Source organism: Balaenoptera physalus, assembly GCF_965194825.1.
Source record: "Balaenoptera physalus genome assembly, chromosome: X".
NCBI classification, from domain to species: domain Eukaryota; kingdom Metazoa; phylum Chordata; class Mammalia; order Artiodactyla; family Balaenopteridae; genus Balaenoptera; species Balaenoptera physalus.
Genome location: NC_138903.1, coordinates 108592911 through 108619157, shown reverse-complemented (window position 1 = coordinate 108619157; position 26247 = coordinate 108592911). Strand labels below are relative to the sequence as shown.

The 26247-nt window shown below is 35.0% G+C and overlaps 1 protein-coding gene across 5 annotated transcripts in view; it reads right to left on the bottom strand.

Annotated features, from left to right (window-relative positions):
* The window catches only part of STAG2 (STAG2 cohesin complex component), a 117977-nt gene that overhangs the window by 64918 nt on the left and 26812 nt on the right, over positions 1–26247 (bottom strand). For all 5 annotated transcript variants that reach the window (XM_082446800.1, XM_082446804.1, XM_082446803.1 and 2 more), the window contains 3 exons: positions 11553–11696; positions 8266–8344; positions 4897–5061 (listed from right to left, as the gene is read on the bottom strand). In XM_082446800.1, the coding sequence (XP_082302926.1) occupies positions 4897–5061; positions 8266–8344; positions 11553–11596 (288 nt within the window). In that variant the 5' untranslated portion in view covers positions 11597–11696. The remainder of the gene's footprint in view (positions 1–4896; positions 5062–8265; positions 8345–11552; positions 11697–26247) is intronic.

The window sequence follows — 26247 nt, the reverse complement described above, 5'->3', positions numbered from 1 at the left end:
GCAAGGTATCCAGAATAGTCAAAACAGTCTTGAAAAAAGAACAAAGTTGAAGGACTCACACTTCATGATTTTAAAACCTACTACAAAGCTACAGTAATCAAGACAGTACAGTACTGGCATAAGGACAGATACATAGATTAATGGAATAAAACTGAGAGTCCAGAAATAAACCCTTAGATTGATGGTCATTTGATTTTTGACAAGGATGCCAACCCAATTCAATAGTGAAAGACTAGTCTTTTCAATAAACAGTGCTGGGACAACTGGATATCTGTATGCAAAAGAATGAAGCTGGACCCTATCTCACATATACACAATCAAAGACCTAAATGTAAGAGTTAAACCTATGAAACACAGAAGTAAATCTTCATAACCATTGAGTTAGGCAAACCCTTCTTATATATTAGACCAAAAGCACAAGAGACAAAAGAAAAAATAAATTTGACTTATTCAAAATTAAAACTTTGTTCTTGAAAGGACTCCATCAAGGAAGTGAAAAGACAACCCACAGAAAGGGAGAAAATACTTGCAAATCATATATCTGATATGGAACTTGTGCCCAGAAAATATAAAGAACTACAATTCAATAATTTTAAAAAGCCAAATAACCCAATTAAAAATATAGGCAAAGGATCGGAATAGACAGTTCTATACAGAAGATATACAAATGGCCCTTAGCACATGCAAAGATGCTCAGTGTAATTGGCCACAAAGGAAATGGAAATCAAAACCACAATAAGATACCACTTCACTCCCACTAAGATGGCTATAATAAAAAGTACAGACAATAATAAATGCTGGCAAGAATTTGGAGAAATGGAATGCTAAAACACTGCTCGTAAAAAAGTAAAATGGTGCTGCTAGTTTGTAAAAACAGTTTGGCAGCTCCTCAAAAGGCTAAAGAGTTAAGTGACCCTGGGACTCAACTCCTAGGTATTTATTACCCAAGAGAAATGAAAACGTTATGTCCAAACAAAAACTTGTACAATAATACTCATAACAGCATTATTCACAACAGCCAAAAAGTGGAAACAAACCACAGGTACATCAAGGGATGAATGGATAAATAAAGCATGGCATATCCATACAATGGAATGTTACTTGGCAATAAAAAAGAATGAAGTTATAATACATGCCACACCATGGATGAACCTTAAAAACACGCTAAGTCAAAGAAGCCACTCAAAAATGACCATATATTTATAGGACCTCGTTTATATGAAATGTCCAGAATAGGCAAATTTATAGAAAGTAGATTCATGGTTGCCTAGACCTGGGGGCAGGTGAGGAGAAAGTGACTGCTAATGGGCACGAGGTTTCTTTCTGGGGTATTGAAAAAATTCTAAAATTAGATTGTGGTGATGGCTGCACAACTCTGTGAATGTACCAATACTAAAAATCATTGAATTTACACTTTAAAAGGGTGAATTTTATGGTTTGTGAAGTATATTTCAATATAGCAATTTAAAAAAAAACAGAACTAAACAATAAAAGCAGCACTGTATTCCTTCGTGGACAAAAGAGGAAACCACAAAACAGATAAAAACAATTTTTAAATAAACAAAATTTTAAAAATTAAGATGATAAATTACAGCTAATATAAAAAACGGAAAGTCAGGAGGGAAAATGTTTTAAGTTATATACCAATAAATACGGAATTTGGGTATGAACTGAATGAATAAAATATGTACAATTTGATGTACAAAAAAGATAATATGATCACATGAAAAAGAAAAGAAAAAGAAAATATTATTTAAGAATCACCTGGCTCATAGAGATTTACTGGACATATTCTAAAATGTTGCTTAATTTCTAGATTTCAGTCCTTTTCTATATTTTATAGCAGCTTGTGTATGTTAACCAACTCAATTTATGAAAGAAATGTTTCTAAGATGATCCCCAAATATGATATGGGCAGTATCAAGAGAATATATTATGTGATATGGGAGTTTTAAAACATGGCCCCAAGTTGTTTGACATTGCTCCCCAAAAAGAAGTGAGGTCTATGTCCCCTTCTCCAGAACAGAGTGCAGCAGAAATGATGCTTCCAAGAGTAGGTCATAGAAGGCTATTCAACTTCTGCATTGGGTTCTTGCAGCACTACAGAACTAGACACTTCCTCTCAGGATAGTCTCTCCAAACCCAGAAGCCATACTGTACGAAGCCAAAGCCACGTGGAAGGACCATTTGTAGGTACTCCAGGTAACAGTTCCAGCTGAGCCCAGCCTTCAAATCACTCCTGACTAGGTACCAAACATGAATAAAGAAGTCTCCAGATGATTATAGTCCCTAACTGTTTTTGTCACCTCCAGGCATTCAAGCTATCTCAGCTGAGACCCCAGGCATCATGGACGGAAGCACAGAAGAGACACCCCTATTTACCTCTGTCTGAATTCTAGATCCACAGAATCACTAAGCATAATAAAATGGTTGTTCTTTTACATCACTGAGTTTGGGGTGGTTTGTTATGCAGCAATAGATAACTAGAACAAGGGCTATTCTCATCAATAAAGATACAAAAATATTTAATGAAATCTTACAAAAAAATCACATCACATCAAAAAGTTATTCATGAAGATCAAGAAGAGTTTATACTAGAGTTTATATAAGGTGCTGTAATAAATACAAATAAAATACAAATAGTAAAACTAATACAAGCTATCACAATGAAATATATTTAAAATTTTTAATCATCAAATAGTATACTAAAAGCTCATTGAATAAAATTCAACATCTATTATCTAATAGAACTAGGGGCACATGCATGATTTCTTCTTTCTTAAAATTTAAGAACTATTTTAAAACCAACAGCGAGTCTTGTACTTATTCACTCTCACTCATAATCACCGAAATAGGGATATCCTGGGGATACAAAAAAATGAATAATACACAGTCCCCAATCAAGGAATTAACAATCTAGAAGCAAATACAGACATGTGCATAACTATAATACAATATACTAAGTGCTATACTGGAAAGAGAAAAATAACAAATACATTCAAGGGGAGAAGGAGATAGAGTCCAAAAATGTTTCCCCAAAAAAGAGTGACATTTGAATTAGTCAATCCTGTGATATGGAAGGGAGAAAAATAAGACTATTCCAGGCAGTAAGAAAAACAAAAAGAAAGGTCTAGGGGCAGAGAACATATGGCGGCTAGAGAACAGCAAGTATGCCATAAGGAAATCTGGGCTGGAACTTTTAGATAAGGAAGAACTCTTAGAAGTTTGTAAACAGGAGACTTCCTTGATCAAATTTGGTGTTAGAAAGATAACACAAGTGGGAGTACACAAAACAAACTGGAGGTGGAGAGATGATTCAGGGAAATCAATGGAGAGATACTACGGATATACTGCTTTTAAGCGGGAAAGCACACTTAGAAATAGAAAAACAAATGGCATAGAGGTACAATCTTAACATATGACAAACCATAAGCAACACAAAAATAAGGAAAATGTTCACTCTTTAAACACTGAGATATGATTAACAAAAAGAAATATAAAGCTAAGCCCTCACATTTTCTATTAAAAAAATTCTGATGAGCCAAAAAGTTTAAAAAAAAAAAAACAAACCCTACAGACTAGACAAAAATAGAATAGCCTAATTAGCTGCAGATATAAGTTGAGATTTCTGATGTTAACAAAAATGATAAGATATTAGAAAAAAAATTAATGCATTTAACCACTTAGAACAAAATATTATAGAGAAAAGTATAATATAAATATAAAAAGGAAAGTAATGAAATGGTATACAATTTAACAGAGATAATTTATCCCTTCAATAAAAGTAACCAAAAATGGGAACCAGAGAGGAGGATAATTTTTTAAATTAGGAAATGACTAAATAAACCATAGCACAGTAATATAATAAGACATTATTTCTTTCAAAAGTGTACACAAAATAATCATTTAAAACATTAAACAAGAAATAAAATCCACATCCTAATCACAACCATATGAAAGCTAACCATATATGGATAAGTGACAGTGAATTCGAATTTAAGAAAATACGTTGCACTATACAATTGGTGATAGTTCAAAAGCTAACAATTCTTTTTCATTTTACGTGTAAAAAATGTGCCTTATTAGTTCCAATTGATATTTTAAAATTTATTTACAAAACCATATTTAGATAAATGCACATTTATAATCAAGATTTACATTTCAGTTATTCATTAATAACAAAAAGTTTAATGGCTAGCCTTCCCTAAACCATCCATGTGCACCTTTTGTTGATGAAAGTTAATTCCATGAAGGAAAAAAACTATTCCCTATAGCTTTTATAAATTAAATAATAATTTCATTAAGCGTGTATATTGAGTATAGTGTTGATTCACTTTTTTAAAACCATATGGGTTTAGCCTCCAGTGTAAAGCTGAAATGCTTCTACTGTCATAAAATTATGAAGAAACAAAATTAGGATGATTTGACATGGATATGACTCCAACTCTGTACTCTTCTGGTAAGAAACAGCACAAGTAATAAAATTTGTAAAAGACAACAGCGATCAAAAGAATTCACTAAAGTGGACAGTGATTACATTAGGTCACTCAGCCAAGAATTCTGTATGTGCAAAGAACTTCATGCTTTAACAGCCACTATATAAACTCAAAGGAAATTGAAATGTCACAGTCAGGGTTTACATCAGCATATTTTTTGACATATTTTTTATTATATGCCATTAAAAGAAAATAATGCAGCAGAAAATGACTCAAGACACAGCTTAAAGGTCTTATGTCTGAATAGATAGATCCGTTTTCTGACTAGTTTGTTGTTTTTTTCTAATACGCAGTATTAAAAATTTTTTAAACACAATTAGAAAAATCAGGGATATATTTTATATAACTCACTTAAGTTCAAAATGTACAAATGAACCAGGAAGAACACAATAAACATTACCTGCATAGCACTCTTGCCCATTTTAACAACTTCAAACAACATCATGTTTTCCACTCCATTCTGCTGGTGATGACCATTCATTCGGTTTGGACCAGAAGGAGGTTTTCCTCCTCCATTTCCACCTTTGCCCTTTTCTCCTGGGCCTTTTTTGCCTTTTTTACAAGTCTGCATAAAAATACAAGTTGCTTAAGTTATATCCTTATCCTTGAGAGTTCAAAATAAAGCTACATCAGGAGCAGCTGATAGCGTGCATAATTATAAAACACTTAAACCTGACCTAAAGGGGAGTGCCATACACATGCGTCATAATAAAATGATATGGTTGTGACAGCCTCTTTGTGGTATCAATTTTTTTAACTTATACTACCATATACCTCATGTGACCCTGCAGTTAGGAGCACAGTCTCTGTAGACTGACAGACTGCATAGGTCCCAAATTTCTATTCCTGTTAGCTGAGTGATCTTGGGCAAGTTACTTAACCACACTGTGCTTCACAGAGATTTTCTAATTTGTAAAGTGAGGATAAAAGTAAAAAAAAAAAAAAAAGTGCCTACTTCATAGGATTGTTGCTCTAAGGTGCAGACTGTAGTGGGCAGCAAGAATAACAGAACTCTATGAAATAGGTAACTCGTAATTAGTTCAACGTTTTAACTTGATGTCTATTGTTAGTCTTATAAATCATTGCAGTGCATTGACGAAGGAATTCTAAACAGTATGAATAGGTATATCAACCTCTTTCTTGTTCTGGGCCTTCCCTCCAACACTTATTTATCATGAAAGTTCAATTAATGAACACTATGGAAATGAAGCCCCTTTATAAGAAAGTTAACATTGGGTGGAGGGACTTCATAAATCAGCGAAAAGGCTGCCTACATGCCTCAGATATAAAACCCCTCCAACAGCATTTATACCTTATTATTAAAAAAAAAAGTCACTCCCCAACTCGGAGTCCTCATTTCTAAAATGCCAGAGTTCTATCAATATCTTTACAGGTTAGAATAGATGATTTTGAGGGTCTCTTTTAGATCTACACATTTCTATGATCTAGAGCAACAGTCAGCAAACTTTCTGTAAAGTACCAGATAGTAAATATTTTAAGGCTCTGCAGGCCACATACTGTCTTCTGTCACATATTCTTTATTTTTACTATCCTTTAAAACTGTAAATACCATTCTTAACTCGTGGGTAGTACAAAAACAGGCCATAGTTTGCAGATCCCTATCTATAGCCAGATCTACAAATTTATTTCCACTGACTGTATGTTTCTATACTTTGTTCCATAAAGGGTCCTTTCTCCTTCTTCAAGAATCTAAAACCACCCTACTCTTACGAACTACTTCAGGGGCTTCCCTGGTGGCGCAGTGGTTAAGAATCCGCCTGCCAATGCAGGGGACACGGGTTCAATCCCTGGTCCAGGAAGATCCCATATGCTGCGGAGCAACTAAGCCCGTGCACAACTACTGAGTCTGCGCTCTAGAGCCTGCAAGCCACAACTACTGAGCCCACGAGCCACAACTACTGAAGGCCACGTGCCTAGAGCCCGTGCTCTGCAGCAAGAGAAGCCACTGCGATGCCCTTGCACCACAACAAAGAGTAGCCCATGCTCGCCGCAACTAGAGAAAGTCCATGCACAGCACTGAAGACCCAACACAGCCAAAAATAAATAAATAAAATTTATTAAAAAAAAAAAGACTATGAGGTAGTATACTATAGTGGATTAAGAGTATACCACCTTTCAACAGATGTGGGCTCAAATCCTTAACGACTAAGCTTCTCTAGACCTCAGTTTCCTATCTATAAAAATAAAGTTTTCTAATCTACAGTGTTGTTCAAATATTAAATTAGATAACATGTAAAATTATTAGCACAGTGCATGGAACATACATAGTATAGGGTCAAAACATTATTATTGTTATAATAAATCATTGATCTGACGCCTAACACCTCATCACAGCAGTGGCTACTCTATTCAGATGCCACTAAAGACTTATCCCAGCTTGCAAATTAAAGCCAAAAGCAGAGTTTCGGTTTTGAAAGATGATTGCAGAACAAGGAAAAGTGGTTTTCTAATGAATAAGCATATACTACCCACTAGAATTATGGCTGTCTTTGGATAGTCATGAGTTAACATTTGTATTCATTCACATTCTCTCCCCTCCGCCAAACTACCACTTTTTAAGGGACTAAGAATGCATACGAAATTATGAAACACATGGATTATGTGCACTCTGAAAAGATATTCCAAGGACTAGTTAAATAAATTATGTTCCATACATAAAATGGGATCCTATGACACCATTAAAAATTACAGACAGGAAAAATTCACTGATAGGAAAGCTGCTGACAACATGCCATTAAGTTTTAAAAGCAAATGAAACAGTTTGCACAGTATGATTCCATTTAAGTAAAATTCTATGTGCATTTTTATATATAGGTGTATATATACATGTGTATGTTCATCAAAAATGTTTACATATTTAAAATGGGAAATTTTTACTTTGCTCATTGTACATTTCTGCATTATTTGGACTTTTTAAAAGTAAATGTGGATTGACATATATACACATATGTATAAAATAGATAACTAATAAGAACCTGCTGTATACACAGAGAACTCTACTTCACTTCGCTATACAGTAGAAACTAACACAACATTGTAAAACAACTATACCCCAATAAAAATAAATAAGAGAATCATCAAAAAAAAAAAAAAGACCGAGAAAAAAAAAAGTAAATGTGTCATGAGAAAATATAAATCCAAAATTCATTTTGGCAAAGAAAATGCTGAACAAAAGCAAGTCATCTTTTGCACAATGTATTTACACATGCACGGAGTCAAATGTACTTTCCAAAATAGCAAAATGATTTAACCATTCACTAAGTTACCCACACCTCTCAGGCTACCCACTCATACTCTAAACTTGCATTCTATTGACTCAGAACTTCACTTTGTTAGTTTTTATCCTTGACATTACTTATAAAGAGTCACTGTCAACAGTAACCCATTAGACTTAAACGCTTGTAGGTTACATTTTTAGGGTGCTTTAGAATAAGAAATTTACTGATTTGCTTTATATTGGACTACTCACGTACAAATAAAAATAAAGCCAACAGAATATCACATTTTGCTTAGCATACTATGCTTTATAAAATAAACTACTAGAAACAATGACGTATTAATTTCAACTTTATAGTAGTAGAAGTGTTCAAAGGCTTGCCATACCAGTCAGGGCAAAAAAGCATTTTTAAAAGACAACAACATCTGAGACATAACTAAAACAACTATATATAGTATATAATTGTATTTATTCATATATGTATATTTATGACCGTAAGAACCAAAATAAAGACACATATTCTATACTTACTTTTCCTTTGCCTTGCTTTTGGTTTTTTCCTTCAATGTCTTCAAAATCTGTGTCAGAAGAAAAATGTGTTTCTGACTCCCTATGACAAAAAGATAAGCAATTATTTAAAACCTTCCTTAGAAATGTAGATGGAGTTTCTAAATTTTGCCATATTTTCTAAAAGAAAGGCTTGGTTAACTCATTACAAAACTATATTAGCATTAAATGTAATTAAGATGCTTTCCCAAAGCAACACATTGTAGCATATTACCAAACATTTAAAATTATATAACACAAAAACATTAATCTAAAACACAAATGTCTAAGCATGTTTTTATTTTGTTAATTTTTAACCAAAGCATAAAAAGAAAACCAGGGGCTCTCAAACTTTTAACTCTAGGAACCGTGGTGTTCTATTGGAATGGCTGGTTTCATTTTCTGATTCAAAGACCATGGTGTTCAGGTAAAACTGTATTTTAGCACTAGGTATGGGATAATCTTTATTAGGGAATTTTAACAATATTAAGGATCTTATGACCTTTCCTATATCACACAAAAATATTTCATAATCTAAGTGTAACTATACAAAACATGTATTTCTGAAAGAATATACATAAAACATTTTTACAAACTAAATCATTTGAAACAGGGTAGGGAAGTGTGCTAATTGATCAAAATCCTTTATGAAGCAAAAAGCTGTTGAGCTATAGTCAAGAAAACTGGTTCTAGTTAATACGGTACTAGGAAACTGTGTGATCTTGGACAACTGACAACCACTCTATCTTCTCATCTACAAACAATGTTTATGCAGGAAAGAATGAAATCTCTGAAGTCTCTTTAATCTCTAAAATATAGATATATAGTTCTAAGAAACTGTCCCTCATTTTGGAGTAGGAGGGGTGCTTTGTATAATCTGGATTTTCTAAGGCAAAATGGAAGTAAACCAATTTAAATACACATGTGTGATGCTTCCTATATATGTAAACATGGGTCTATCTATCTAAATAGTAGTAACAGACCCACACTTAAATGCTTAAGGCAAGGCATACTGAGTATCAATATTTGGGTCACAATGGATTTTAGAACTGAACAACACACGTAAAAGATAAAGGTTTTACCATTTTAAATGTGTAAAACTATTGTCGGTTTTGTTTAAAATAAATAGAATCAAAGTGTAAGACTATCTTTCTAAAGCTAGTCTTCTCTAACTAGATTTCTTCTATTTCCATTTTTATTGCTATAATAACCAGTTGTCCAGAGGCTGTGAGTTAGGAATACTTTATAAATCTAAAATAATGGTTAAGATGCTAGCAGGGGAAAAAAATTACTATTTATAGCACTTACCTACGAAGTTATTTAAACAATGTATTGAAGATAGTGGCAGTCCTAACTATGTCCTATAATGTTGGAGGAAAAGAGCCTGTAATAAACACCATTTCCCATAGTTAATGCACCAAAAACTGAATGACTACTTAATATTAACCTTGAAACTCATGCCTCTTACATCTTAAGAAGACTGTTGTCATCAATAATCTTCCCACATGTCTATATGGCTTTGCAAAAAAAAATCTGAAAATGGTTTTAAACATCCTAGTGTGTAAGTAGTCTTCTTTCTTCCCCAAGATATCTGTGGGACACTAGCTCTCTTAGAGAGCTCAGTAAATGCTCTAAGTCTGCAATCACTAGTCTTTGCCAACATTCTGATGGCCAAAGAGTAATCAAAGGCTCAATTACATTCTTAATCCTCATCTCCAGGCTATCCCAACTAAAAGAATGAGCCACTAGAGGCTTAATTACTAACTGGAAAACCTTCTGAAGAAAACTGAAGTGAGTAAATGGGGTAAGAGCCTAAAATATCCCCAACCAGAGAAGAAATATTCTTGTGAGTCTGTCTTTCTCTAATGCTTCCTTCTGTTTTTAAGATCAAAAGAACAACAACAAAAACCTATCCTAGGTGAAATTAACATATGCTAATATGTTTACGGGGTATACTGGGTTCACCTTTTAGTGGCTGGAAACTTCATGAGCCATCCATCACATGACTGAATCTTCCACTCTTTTCTCTTTACCCTGCCCCCACCTCACATACCCAATCAAATACTGTCTATTCTACCTCCACAACATCGATTCCCTCTTATCCATTATCCTATTTCAGGCCCTAATTACTCGAGATATTCTAATGGTCAACAGTCTAGTTTATAACGCAAACCTTTTTAATTACCTCTCCTGTATTAATGTATTTGAGAAATTTCATAAGATAATTTTATAGTAGTCAAACCAAAAATTAATTTTTTTCTCAGACTATCCCATATCTTCCCTCAAACAAAAAGAAAAACAAGAAATTTTCCTCAAGAATCTAAAAGTAGAGTCAATATGAACTGGGATTAAAATCACATTAAAAGTCATACTTTGAAATATTGGCAATATCCCAGCAGACCCTTAACACTCTGAAAACAATAAAATTATTTTAAAAATGAAAATCTATAAAACATCAAAAGCAGACACTGGCCACCATTATGTACAAGGATATCTGCTGTTTTCAAAATTTTTAGCAACCAGACTCTGTTTTTAAATCAAGTCTTATAAAGACCCTAGATTGTGGTATATGTGTGCGTAAAGTTAATGGGGTCCACGAGCAGTTTAAAGGTTCACTCTTCACTTAGGTACCTCATGAAACTGGAGCTTAGTATGAAAACCACTACTGCATATAGCAGCTCAAATTCTTTCCTACATCAAAACACCAAAGAGTAATGAGAATAAAAGCTGAATAAGGAGTATAGTAGCTTTTAAGACAAGGGTAAAGAAAATAGCTATGTTGAAGTCACTTTATGGACCAATGAGCATATAATTTGTTTCTGGGGGGTAAAAAAAAAAAAAAGGAAAGCATGTCCTACCCTCCTACATTCGTTGTAGCCTGTCATTTGATTTTAAACAGAAATCTGACATTACATCCTAAATACTATTGCATGGTATATATTCCTTACTAATGAGAACACTTAACATTTTAAGAATTTCATGACACTCCCTTCAAAACAGTTGCTATTGTAAAACCAAGTATGGACTCAAAGAACTGAACAGCAAAAATAATAAATTTTCCAGGATCTGAATTATAAAATATACTACAAAAAAAGGCATGGAATTACTGTTACAGAACCCAATAGGCATTGATATAAACTATTTCCAAGTATGCATGCTATTTTATACTGAAACATTATATCTTCTCAAACAGAAGTAACTTTAACTGAAGTTAATACAGTTCCCATTTTGTGGAAGAAACAAGTATTTAGAAATTATCATAATATACTTACTGAAGTAGATTAAAATCAGTTGGTATTTCTGGAGCTGCTATCATTTCTTTATCATCTTCTGGAACGCCCCAATGTCAGAAATATATTCATATATTTACGTGGGTAAAATGATGGTTTGCTTCTTTCTTCTAAGACAGACAATTCCTTTAAAAGGGACAGGGGGGCGAGGGGCGGGGGGAGAACGCCATATTTATTATAAACACACCAAAAATATTGGGAAGGGTATCTACCCCAAAACTAAATTTCCAAGTGTCTGCTATTGTGTTTTAGTAAATAAGGATTTCTTTCCCTTGCATTTGACTGCTTTTTCTAGATATGGATTTGTTACAACTGTTGTAGCCCCACGACAGTAACAACAAATACAAAGAAAGAAGCTTCTATTACAATTATTTTTTTAAATTTGTTATGATTCTCCAGCCTGGCTTAAAAAGACAGATGCCCTAACTAGGAACAGAATGTGACTTTTACTCATCCTAAAATTTTTATGACAAGTTTAAACCATAATACAAGACGCCTGAAAATTCTATAGCTTTCTGCTTATGATGTACAGTACAGTTAAAAGGAGCTAATAAAAAAAATCTAAGATATAATTTTAAAATACTTTAAAAACAGGTTCTTCTACCACAGAAGAAACATATGGTCCAAAAGCCTGGCTTATTAATAAATAACTACATTTCATGATAATACCACCTGCGTTGAACAGGAAAGGGGAAAAAATGTTAGCTCTGATCCATTCCCTCAAGGAACTTATAATCAATTTAAATACGAATAATGTCATATGGACAACAGATGAATGCCATCTGTGACCAAAGTAAGTTTGGCCATAGGAAGATGCAGTTCCTAAACAAGAGAGTGACCTAAAAGCAAATGACAAGTCTATAACAAAAAAGAGAAAATAGACTGGGTTTGAAGCTCTGAATCTTATGTATAACTTTCTTTTAAAATTTTATGCTTTTATTTCCAAGCAAATCTCATACTTGGTGGCCACCTAAAGACTAAACATATCCAATTAATAATAAATATTCAAATATCACATAGTGATGAACTTCTAATGATCTCTTCCAGCAGAGTAAACTTTATACAAGAAACTGATCATTCAATTTTTCCATTAAGTTTAAATCTCTAAAAAACATCATAAATGGCTACTAATATATAATTAATATACAAAAGTTGAAAACACTGCATTTGCTTGCTCACTCTAATTAAGCTACTATGAATAGCAAAATAATGAAGAGGAGAAACAAGAATCAGTAATATACAAATTAAGCCCTAATCAAGGGTTGTCTATACCACCAATTTGAGTTTCTTTTTTTTCTGAAGAATGCTCATACTGTAAAATCTTTATTTAGATATCACTGTTAGTATAGTCTTCTCACACTAAATCATGGTCCCAGGATTGTTCCCCTCCAAGACCACTAATTGTTAATTTGGTTTTATTTTTATTGCAACCTAAGGAATTATCTAAGTAGTATATCAGAGTTCTGAGACTTGCCATCACATGTAGGATACACTCTAGCCTCCTAAAAGTCCCAACTAATTTAAAAAAGAAAACTGTTTTTTAAAAAGAAAACAATTTTGTTTTTTTAAGTGAGCTGGAGAGGTAGAGAGATAATAAGTTCTAACCAACACATCAGGTCATCTAGATGGCAAGACGGAAATAAAGAGCTTGCTGTGTCTGTCTGCCTACCTGCCCCCTCCCCTCTCTCTCTAAGTATTTTATAAAACCAAACTTGATGCATTCCTTAAACATACAGTTTTTAAGCAGACTTTAAAGATAGTTCATAAATGTATTCTACTAAAGGACATAAAGAATGAATCAGCTCTGAAAAGCAGAGAGCACTAAATAAAATAGGTACTGTATGATATACTACATTCCTCTAAATAGCACAAAATTAATTTCTAGTGTACAAGAAGTCTTGCCAGGTCAAATTATTTTTCTCAAAGTACGGCTATACTAACATGTACTTGGTAATTAGAAACCAAAGAAAACACAAAAGAAAAACAGAATTTATAAAGATGTGAGTCTCCCAGACAAGGTGTCTGTATTTTAAAAAGAAATATCATGCCAGGGTCTGACAGGTTTAGAAAAAATTATTAAACTAGCCAACTCCCTATATCCCAGTGAAACACCTGTTTTTAAAAGTTTCTAAATATTAAAAATCCATCCAACCAAGTAAAAGTATCTACCATGTGCCAAATGCAGCAGTGGGCACTGGGCATACAGTAGTGAACAGGAGAGCAATGATCCTTGCCCTTATGGAACTACCTGTAACAGTAAATGTGAAAATATATTTCTAGGAAAAGGCACCTACCTCTATTGCAACCTATTATTAAACATAATATTAAATTCCATGTATCTTGAGTTTTTACTACTGTAATCATGCTCTAAATAACCAATTTGCCACCAAAACAGTTCTTCATAGCTCAAAAAAATTATATATATTTAAGTTGTTTTGTAATTTAAAGGGGTAGGGGGAACGAAGGATATGTTAGCATTGGTTTGCGTTTTTTTTTCTTCAAGAATATAAACTTTATCTGCAGGAAGAACTTCGAATTTTTCCCTTTTTATTTTAAATGTCTACAGCTATACATAAATACAATTTGCTTCCCCCAAAGATTTTCATTAAAAAATTCACAAACAAGGTCTTTAAATGTACTTAATGCCATTTGACCTAAGTTGGGAATCCCCAAACTGTAAGAATACATAATGCTCAAATAAAAGTATAAGTTTAATAATCAAACTCACCACACCATTTCTGGCCTACTGTATGTAGGTTATTAATTTTTAAGAAATATGCTCAAAGATCACAAGGTGGAGCTCTCACCTAATGTCAAAGAAAAACTGAGATTTTTAGCATTTGTACCAATTCTCTATAACTACCATAAGAGAGTTAACATTCCAACAGCTTTGGAGGATAAAGCACAGAAATGAAATTTGCTTTAACTCTCAATCACTATTACCCTTTTGGGAAAAAATATATCCACTAACAACTAGTTTCTGCTTCTCCTTACTGAAAACTAAGCAAACACATTTATCGATAGGTTGAATAACATACTTTAAAGTAAAACCACTTCCTTAGGTTCAAGTGTGTAATACACTGCCATTAAAGATTTATTAAAATTAAAAAGTAATAGGTGATTATATATATTTTAATTCTATACCTTAAATTCAAATAAACGCTCTCAGCAGTACTGCTTTTGATATAAACAGAGATCTAAAAGCTGAAATTTGATCACCATACTTTTCAAGTTATTTATAATGAATCTATGTTTAGGGCCTGTTACTCAGTTTAGAACCCGAGTTAACTAATTCAATAACAAAAAAACTTTCTTCTTCCACTTCTGAAAACCTGTTGGATACCTACTACTCTAGCACATAAACACAAATATATACTAAATATATATAATTATGCTTGCATCCTTAACTCCAAAAAATGACTTAATTAAAATTATCCACCCACCGCCAAAACAGTAAAAATACACAAAAAACAACTCGTTATTCTTTGATATTGTTTTAAAAACTTAAAGTAATTCTGACTTCTTTTTATAAAGAAATGATTGTTTCAAAGTTCCTTTAATTCAATCCCAAGTGGTTTCAAGATAGAAAATAAAAAGCTACAAAACTAACAAGGTCCCTCAGAACCCACATGTTATTGGGGAGTGGGGGGAGCACTTAAAGTAGCTGGTGTATTAATTCTTTCCCTAAAAATGCAGAAATATTCAACTGCTAAAAGCTAGTAAATTCAGCACATATACCACACGTCACACCCTTATCTTAACACTAGCCCAAAAGGGTTACGTTCTTCTATCTATAAGGATCACATCTTGGAAATGTATATACCCTTCTGAAATGCCACCATCATTATAACGCAAACACTTAAAAATACGAACTACTTAAATGCCCAGCCATGGATTAACTTACGGTACAAAAATGTAATTCATATTCATACACTGAAACTACATATGATGACTGTGTAGCAACATGGGTAAAGTTTGATAAGTTAAAAGCCTTATATTAGGATACAATATTAACCAAAAAACAAAACAAAGGAAAACAGTTAACATATCAGAGTGGTGAAAATGTGGTTGATTTTTAAATTTTTAATTACGATGTTATTGTTAGTAAGAAAAAAAGTAAATTATGAGGGTGGAAATTTATTTTTCAATGTCTTCTCTTAAAATCTGAACTGAGAGGAACTACAAAACTATCTCTGCTGCTAAAACCTGATCTATTCATATTTCAGATACATAATGTCAAAAAGTTAAACATCTACAAAAAGAAACTGAGTTCTATCATAAAATTATCTTTATTATGTTCACCTACTCAAGATTAGCAGGGAACAGAAACTTTCATATGAACTCCTGACAAGACCCAAAGGTATGTTCCTTTTATTGGCTTATCTACTTTCTTAGGAGATAGCAGACAGAAGTCTGTCATTTAGGATGAGACTGTGAAAGAAAAGGGAGACTAGTTCCCGGAGGTATTTAATCAAAACAGGAAAGTCACTATCATTCCATATGTCAAATGATACATGGCAACTTTGAGTACATAGGTAGGGCAAGAAATGAAAAAAGCCTTTAAAAAAGATTTCTCCTTGCTCAAAAAGATATTTTTCCTCCCTCTGTTTATCTCCCTAATTTCTGCTAACAGTCTCCTAAGTAAACGACAGGGTGAAAAGAATGACAAATCAAACAATGATCATGTATATTCAGGCCAGCAACACAATTTTAACCTAGGTGTTTCTTGATAGCATACTCACATTACACCTACCACATAAATCATTTGCAAATATATTTTCCTTTCCACAAACTAGGAAGGAGTCCTAAAGAATTTCTAATGGAAGCACCTGCTCTAGTGCAGGAATAGGTAATCTGGAGAAGGTAGGACTAGAAGAAATCTAAATACGTAAAAGAATTAATAATCCTGTCTACATTTCCCAACTAACCGTAGGAGAGGTCAAATATCTGCCCTTACAAACTTAAAAAAATACAGAAGAAAGGGAAGGCCAAAAGTAAAAAAAAAAAAACTTTCTAAAATAACTAAGTAGACAAAGTGAACACACCTAATGCCACAACACTTCAAAAACAACTTTTACTTTCAGGAAGAGGGGAAGGAGCAAGCTGGGGCAGTCTACACACATCTGGCATCACTATACACTGCCAGAAACTAAGCCAGATAGAACTGGAAACATCCACCTGTTCCCCTCCTATTTTTAAATGTATGATAGTATATGCTCAGCAATCTTCCTTATTTTCTTGTCTACCCACATTCCCCAAAACTTTCCAAATGTGACTCAAGTACTAACCACAATTAGGATCACCTGGCCCAACCTACTCAGCTTGCCCCAGTTCTCGACCATCAGTTCTGATTTCTGTAGAAAATCTAGCACTCCATCGTTAACTTCACACACACAGAGTGCTACCATTTTGAGGAGGGAGGAAAGGGGGGAGATAAGAAAAGGCTTCTGCCTTATTCCTGCAGACCCACTACTCTATCACTCTGTACTCAGTCGTACCCTGTGCCTTAGTCATCCAAGGATCAGTACTCTGCCTTGTTCTTGCGGTAATATATCTACCAGCTCCATCCCAGGAACTGGAATCCTGCCCCTAAACCTACCCTAAAAAGTCTCCCTGTGTCTCTCCAGTTGCCCTAATCCAAATGCCACAATACTGTCCTCCTCTCATCTGTCTACCATACTGACACTGACTGCTGCTAGACACTGGATACCATATCATACCTGATACCATATCATACCTGATACAGTGGACATATATAAACTATCTAATTCCAAGTCTGCTACTTCCCCAGTTTGCCTAACCAGCTGCTGTTGAATAGACATTATCTGGCCCTATCACAAAATAAATATCAAAACAGGTAAATATTTGTTTTATCATATACTATCACCTCAAAAATCATACCTCAGGACTTTCCTGGTGGCGCAGTGGTTAAGAATCTGCCTGCCAATGAGGGGACACGGGTTCAAGCCCTGGTCCAGGAAGATCCCACATGCCGCGAAGCAACTAAGACCGCGAGCCACAACTACTGAGCCTGTGCTCTAGAGCCCATGAGTCACAACTCCTGAGCCCTTGAGCCACAACTACTGAAGCCCACGGGCCTAGAGCCTACGCTCCGCAACAAGAGAAGCCACCGCAATGAGAAGCCCATGCACCGCAATGAAGAGTAGCCCCCACTCGCCGCAACTAGAGAAAGCCCGCGCGCAGCAACAAAGACCCAACGCAGCCAAAAATAAATAAATAAATACATAATCATACCTCAGTCTGCAAGGTCAACAGCTAAATCATGAATCATTTTTTAAAGTACTGTCAATGTTCACTCTTCATCTCACTTATAGTTGAATATCATACTCTGAAGTTAGCCTTCTGCAGTAATTTAAAGTATGTATGTGCTCCACTGACATAACTTTCTGTATGTTAAGACACGAGTAAACAGCAGCAATTACTACTGGGTGCAGTGGCTTTCGACATTTCAGAGGTGAGACAAAATTAGCTGGTATAAATGAATGTCTAGATCTGAAAATCAAATTTACATCAACGAGCTAATTTCATGTGTTAACACTTGTGTAAATGGTATTCAGCATGATATAAGCACAGTGCATCATTACCATCAAATCCACTTCACACTGGGCACCACTGGCTCACTGGCAGATTTCAATCAATAACGGTTATCAAGGCAGATTTCATAACAAAGTTGATGAAGACAGGATAATCCCGCCCAGATTTTGAGGGAAATCCAAATTTTTATTTCATATACTCTGACTGATTACACCAAAAAAACTTTCACATTTATTCAAGGCACTAAAAAGTATCTAAATGAAATCTTGAGTGTTTATTAATAACTCACATGAAGATGGAGACACAATTCAGTTAATAAACAAAGTGTAAAATAAATCATTTTATAGAGGACAGTGGGAAATTTTAATCTAAAATTTAGAACTGCAGTTACTACTACCAAGCACAGTATTTTTTATTCATTTTATTATGGCAGCAAACATAACACACATGCTACATATTTAATACCTTTTTTTTTTTTTTTGGCTGCACCATGTGGCATGTGGGATCTTAGTTCCCCAACCAGGGATTGAACACGCAACCCCTGCAGTGGAAGCGTGGAGTCTTAACCACTGGACCACCAGGGAGGTCCTATATTTAATATTTCTTGTCTCTTCCACTTCTGATTAGGTAACACTTTATTAAAATACCTAGCATTCGCATCCACTTGATATAAACCACCAACCTTCCTACTAACTAACATCCACAGTACACAATTCACAGGCTTGAATTATATTCATATTAAAGTTCAGAAGTCATGTTTTCACAATAAAGTTTATGAACACAGTATAGGTACTTCCAATTTCTCATTTCAAATCTAAAAGGCTGGTAATTCTACACAACGACAATGACAGGAGGGTCACATGTATGTTGTACTCCAAAATTATTTTAATTCTCTCTAAACTTAAACTTTCCTAAATAAAGATTAAAACATGTAAATTACTTTTTAAAAACTAAATCTAAGCCAGATAAAGACACTACAAAGAACGACAGACCAATATCCCTGATGAACACTGATACAAATATCCTCAACAAAATATTAGCAAACCAAATTCAATAGCATATTAAAAGTTATTATACACCATGACCAAAGTAGGGTTTATTCCCGGAATGCAAGGCTGGTTCAGCACATGAAAATCAATTACTGTAATGTACATATTAACAGAATGAAAGGCAAAAACCCCTCATGATCATCTCAACTGATACACAGAAAGCATTTGATAAGATTCAACACCTTGGGACTTCCCTAGTGGCACAGTGGTTAAGAATCCACCTGCCAATGCAGGGGACACAGGTTCAAGCCCTGGTCCGGGAAGATCCCACATGCCGCAGAGCAACTAAATGCATGTGCCACAACTACCGAGTCTGCGTGCCACAACTACTGAAGCCCACGCACCTAGAGCTCGTGCTCCTCAACAAGAGAAGCCACCGCAATGAGAAGCCCACGCACCGCAAGAAGAGTAGCCCCCGCTCGCCGCAACTAGAGAAAGCCCGCGCGCAGCAACGAAGACCCAACACAGCCAAAATTAAATAAATAAATAAAAAGATTCAACACTTTTTCATGATAAAAACACTCAACAAACTAGACAATGAAGGAAAATACCTCAACATAATAAAGAACACTTATGAAAAGCCCGCAGCTAATACCTAAAGGTAAAAGCCTAAAAGCTTTCCCTCTAAGATGAGGAACAAGGCAATGATGCCCTCTCTCTCCACTGCTATTCAACATGGTACTGGAAGTCCTATCCAAAATAATTAGGCAAGAAAAAGAAATAAAAGCCACCCATATCAGAAAAAAAGAAGCAAAATTATCTCTGTTCACGGATGATACAGTCTTACACGTAGAACACTCTAAAGATTTCACCCCCACCACCAAAAAAACTGTTACAATAAACAAATTCAGCAAATTGCAGGATATAAAGTCAACACACAAAAATCAGTTGTGCTTCTATACACTAAAAACAAACAATCCAAAAAGGAAACCATTCCATTTACAATAGCACCAAAAAGAATATTTAGGAACAAACCTAACCAACGAGGTGGAAGACTCAAACACTGAAATTTATAAAACACTGCTGAATGAAATTAAAGAAGTCACAAATAAATGGAAAGACACTCCATGTTCAGTGATTAGAAGGCTTAATATTAAGATGTCCATACTACCCAAAGCAATATACAGATTCAAAGGAATCCCTATCAAAATCCCAAGAGCCTTTTTGGGCAGAAATAGAAAAATTCCTTATAAAATTCAAGGGACTCCAAATAACCAAAACAGTTTAGGAAAAAAGGAACAAAGTTGGAGGAAACACACTTTCTGACTTCAAAATGTATCACAAAGGTGCAATACTAGCATAAAGACAGACATACAGGGCTTCCCTGGTGGCACAGTGGTTAAGAATCCACCTGCCAATGCAGGGGACACGGGTTTGATCCCTGGTCCGGGAAGACCCCACATGCCGCGGAGCAACTAAGCCGGTGAGCCACAACTACTGAGCTTGCACTCTAGAGCCCATGAGCCACAACTATGGAGTCGGCGTGCCACAACTACTGAAGCCTGAGCGCCTAGAGCCCATGCTCCACAAGAGAAGCCACCACAATGAGAAGCCCACGCACTGCAATGAAGAGTAGCCCCCGCTCGCCACAACTAAAGAAAGCCCACACGCAGCAACAAAAGACCCAACACAGCCAAAAATAAAATTAATTAATTAATTAATTAAAAAATAAAAAGACAGACATACAGACCAATAAAATAGAATGGAGAGACCAGAAATAAACCCTTGAATACACATTCAAGTGATTTTTGACAAAGGTGCCAAGACCACTCCATGGGGTTTCTCTTCAAAAAAACTGCTGCTGTGAAAACTGGATATCCACAAGCAAAAGAATGAAGTTGGATCATTCATTATCTCACACCATATACAAAAATTAATTCAAAATGGATTAAAGATCTAAATGTAAGACCTAAAACTATAAAACTCATAGAATAAAACTTAGGGGAATACTGAATGTGCTTAAATAAACATAATAAAGACAATACTCATTAAAAAAAAAAAAAAAAAAAACTTAGGGGAAGAGCTTTATAACACTGGACGTGGCAATGATTTCTTGCATATGACACCAAAAGCACAAATAGACAAATGGGACTACATCAAAACTTTTACACAACAAAGGACACAACCACCAGAGTGAAAGGCAACCTATAGAATGGGAGAAAAGATTTGCAAATCATACCTGATTAGAGGTTAATATCCAGAATATACAAAGAATTCCTACAACTCAACAACAAAAAAATCAAATAACACAAATTTAAAAAGGGACAAAGCACTTGAATTGAAACCAAATCAAAACTACAATGAAATACCACTTCACACCCTCTGGGATGGCTAGAATAAAAAAGACATAACAACAAGTGCCTGCAAGGATGTGGAAAAAATTGAACACTTGTGCACTGTTGGTAGGACTGTAAAATTGTGCGACTGCACTGGAAAACAGTCTGGAGGTACCTCAAAAATTTTTAAATAGAACTGCCATATAATCCAGCGAATCTCCACTTCCAGGTATATATCCCAAATATTTGAAAGCTGGGTCTCCAAGAGATATCTGCACACCCATATTCATAGCAGTAAATTCACAGTAGCCAAGAGGTGGAAGCAGCCCACATGCCCATTAACAGCTGAATGGATAAACAAAATATGGCATATACATACATTGGAATATTATTCATCCTTAACAAAAAAGGAAGTCTTGTCACATGCTACAACATGGATGAACCTTCAAGACATTATTGTAAATGAAATAAGCCAGTTAGTCACAAGAAACAAATACTGTACGATCCCACTTACATGAAGTATCTAAAGTATCAGATTCATAGAAACAGAAAGTAGAATGGTAGTTACCACATTTTGCGGGGGTCAGGAAAGGGGAAGGTGTTTAATGGGTACAGAGTTTCAGAATTGCAAGATGAAAAAGTTATGGAGATCAGTTTCACAGCAATGTCAATTTACTTAACACTGCTGAACTGTCCACCTAAAAATGGTTAAGATGGTAAACTTTACGGGTTTTTTTTACCACAATAAAATAATTTAAATTTAAACCCTTTTATCAAGCAAGTGTCTCTTGTATCAAATACTCACAAGATTTTACCAATCACTTGAGAACACCCTTCTAGTGAACAAGCATACTATACAACATAACTACTGATATCTTTTAAAATGTAATTTTATAAATTAAGACACTGACAATTGATATCTACACTCAGAGTACTGTATTTGTCTCCTATTTATACAGTAAAAAGGAAACAAAGCTTGTATCTTTATGGCAAAACAATCAAAGAAATATCTAGCTTTAAAAAAAAAATCAACTCTACTTAATGCAGTGTGGTGACCTAAATGCGAAGGAAATCCAAAAAAGAGGTGATATATGTATATGTATAGCTGATTCACTTTGCTGTACAGTAGAAACTAACACAACATTGTAAAGCAACTACACTCCAATAAAAATTATTTTTTAAAAAATTGAAGTATTTGGTTGAACAATGTAAGGTAGTCTCAGCTATATCTTTACTCTGGTAAAGAGTTTAGCAGTTTCTTCTAAAAACCATACAGCTCACCACAAAAAAAAGAAATGATAATTATGTAACGGAATAGAAGTGTCAGCTAAAGCTACTGTGGTAATCATATTTGCAATATATAAATGTATCAAATCAGCACACTGTATACCTTAAACTTATTCAACGTTATATATAGATTATTTTGATAAAAATTTTTAAAAATTAAAACCATACACGCATTTGCCATAAAAACCAGCAATCTTATTTGTGAGCATTTATCCCAGAAAACTGAAAATCTATGTCCATACAAAAATGTGTACATGAATGTTCATAGCAGCTTTATTTGTAATAGCCAAATACTGGAAACAACTCTGTTATAGGTTGAATTGTGTCCCCCCCCCCCCCACCAAACTCCTATTTTGAAGTCCTAACCCCCAGTACCTTGAAATATGACTTTATTTGAAGTTAGGTTCTTTACAAAAGTTACCAAGTTAAAATGAGGTCATCAGGATGGGCCCTAATCCAGTATGACTGGTATTCTTATAAAAGGGGGAGCTTGCAGACAGACACACACAGTGAGAATGTCATGTGAAGATGAAGGTGGAGACCTGGGTGATGCTTCTATAAACCAAGAAACCCCAAAGGTTTCCAGCAAACCACCAGAAGCTAGGGAAGAGGTATGGAATGGATTCTCATTGCCCTCAGGAGGAACCAACTTGGCTGACACCTTGATCTTGGATTTCTAGCCTCCAGAACCGTGAAACAATAAATTTGTTGAAACCCCCTAGTTTGTGGTGCTTTGTAATGGCAGCCCAAGCAAACTAATACAAACCCAAATATCCTTCAACGGGTGAATGGTTAAACAAACCATGGTACGTGGAATATGAGTCATCAATAGAAAGGAATTAACTGTTGGGATGCAATAACTTGCATGAATCTCAAGGGAATTACTTTGAGTGAAAAAAAGTCAATCTCAACAATATATACTGTATGATTTCCACTTATGGAACAGCCTCCAAAATGACAAAATTATGGAGAACAGATTAGTGGTTGCCAGGGATTAGGAACAGAATAGAAGAAGGTGAGAGAGGGGGATGAGTGTAACAATAAAGGAGTAGTATGAGGGATCTTTGTGATGATGGAACAGATCTGTATCTTGATGGTGGTGGTGGTTACATCTATCTATACATGTGTTAAATTGCACAAAATTAAAAACACACAAAGACAGTCACACAAAAAAGAACACATATAACTGCAAAATCTGAATACACTGTGGATTGCACCAATGTCAATTTCCTGGTCTTTATATTGTACTACAATTATGCAAGACGTTTCCATTGGTAGGAACTAAGTGAAGGATATACATGGGACCTCTCTCCTGTTTTTGCAACTTCCTATGAATCAAGTATTAATTATACCAAAATCAAACTTTAAAATGTCTAATCAAAATCCTAGAAAAGTTTTTTTTTCCCCAAAAAAATCAACAAACTGATTCTTAGATGAAAAGGTAAAGGAATCAGAAAAGCCAAAACAATTTTGAAAAAGAACAAATTTGGCGAACTCACACTATACACTGTATCAAGGCTTACTATAAAGCTACAGTAATCAAGACGTTGTAAATGGTGATTATGACAGATCAATGGAATAGAGACCTCAAATAGACCCACACACATATGGTCACTCACTTTTTGACAGAGGCACCAAGGCATTTCAATGAAGAAAGACTGTCTTTTCAAACGACTGTATATCCATTTGCCAAAAAAGCTCCTTAATCCATACCTTGTACCATATGCAAAAATTAACTCAAAATGAATCCTAGACTCAAATGTAAAAACCTTCAACTATAAAATTGGGTGGCTTTTTTAAAAATAGCTTTCTAATATGATTTTTAAAATTTATTTACTTTATTTATTTATTTTTGGCTGCGTTGGGTCTTTGTTGCTGCGCGCGGGCTTTCTCTAGTTGCGGCGAGCAGGGGCTACTCTTCATTGCCGTGCACAGGCTTCTCATTGCGGTGGCTTCTCTTGTTGCAGAGCATGGGCTCTAGGCGCGCGGGCTTCAGTAGTTGTGGCACGTGGGCTCAGTAGTTGTGGCTCGCGGGCTCTAGAGCGCAGGCTCAGTAGTTGTGGCACACGGGCTTAGCTGCTCCATGGCATGTGGGATCTTCCTGGACCAGGGCTTGAACCCGTGTCCCCTGCATTGGCAGGTGGATTCTTAACCACTGCGCCACCAGGGAAGCCCTAAAATTGGGTGGCTTTATTTGTAATCACCAAAAGGTGGAAAGCAACCCAAATGTCTTCAACTGGTGAATGGATAAGCAAATTATGTTATATCCATACAATGGAATACTACTCAACAGTAAAAAAGGAATAAACTTCAGATATATCGCGTCAGCTGAATCTCAAATGTATTCTAAGTAAAAGCAGCCACACTCAACAGGCTGCTTATTGTATGATTCCATTTATATGACAGTCTGGAAAAGGCAAAAAAACCTATGGATGTTAAATAGATTAGTGGTTGCCAGGGGCTCAGATTGGGGAAAAAGAGCAACACACACCAAGGAGTTTTGGAGGGATTCGGGGGTAGAGATATTGGAACTGTAATATATGTTGCTGTGATAATGGTGATACAACTATATACATTTGCCCAAACTCAAAGAACTGTACACTAAAAAGAGTGACTTGGACTTTATGTAAATGATATCTTAATAAAAAATTTTTAAATCTGTGTCCATCAGTGCTGTCCCCCCCCCAAATGCTTTCTTCCAATTAATTTCTTCAATATCTATACTAGAACACCAGAACTATCTGTTTTAACCACTTAAACAATATTTAATTCAATGTTGCTCTGGTCATTTTAGTCAATTAACACATAAGCTGTCCCTCATACCAACTGGTACATGATTGCAGATTTTGACCAAAAGCCATATGCATTTGTAATATTAATAAATAATATTAAAATTGGCCTCCATACACAAAGGTTATACCAATTTGTACTTCCACCAGCAACCAACCTATGTATGGGTGTGTTTCTGTACAGCTAAGAGCACCGTTAAGACTTCCAAATTTTTGCCAATCTGCTAAAATGAAAAATGATAATTCAGGTTATAGGTAGGTGAATCTCCCTATACAAAATTTTACTTCACAAACTCAGAAACCAAACATACATTTTCAATAAATCCCTTGTTATTCAAAACCTGTAAACCAGAAGATTTGGATAATGCAGTATTTGCCCACTAATAAAAATCAGGAACCAAATAGGTCTGGCTAAGAAGCGATACTTGTAGTTTTAATTTACACTTCTCTAATTTCCTTATACTTAAGAGCCATTCTTACTGTCTTTTCCATAAACTCTCCCTGCTCATGTCATTTGCCCACATTCCTAACGGGCTGATGACCTCTTTCTTGCTGACTTCAAAAAGCAAAACATTCTCTCCACTGCTTCCAAGGAGACAGATCACTTCCTGCTATAATGGCGTCTTTGCGCAATAGTTATTACATACTGCCCTACCATCTCTCCTAATCTGACCTTGTCCACGAGGGCTTTATCTTCCAGCCCGCTCACCTCCTTATCTAC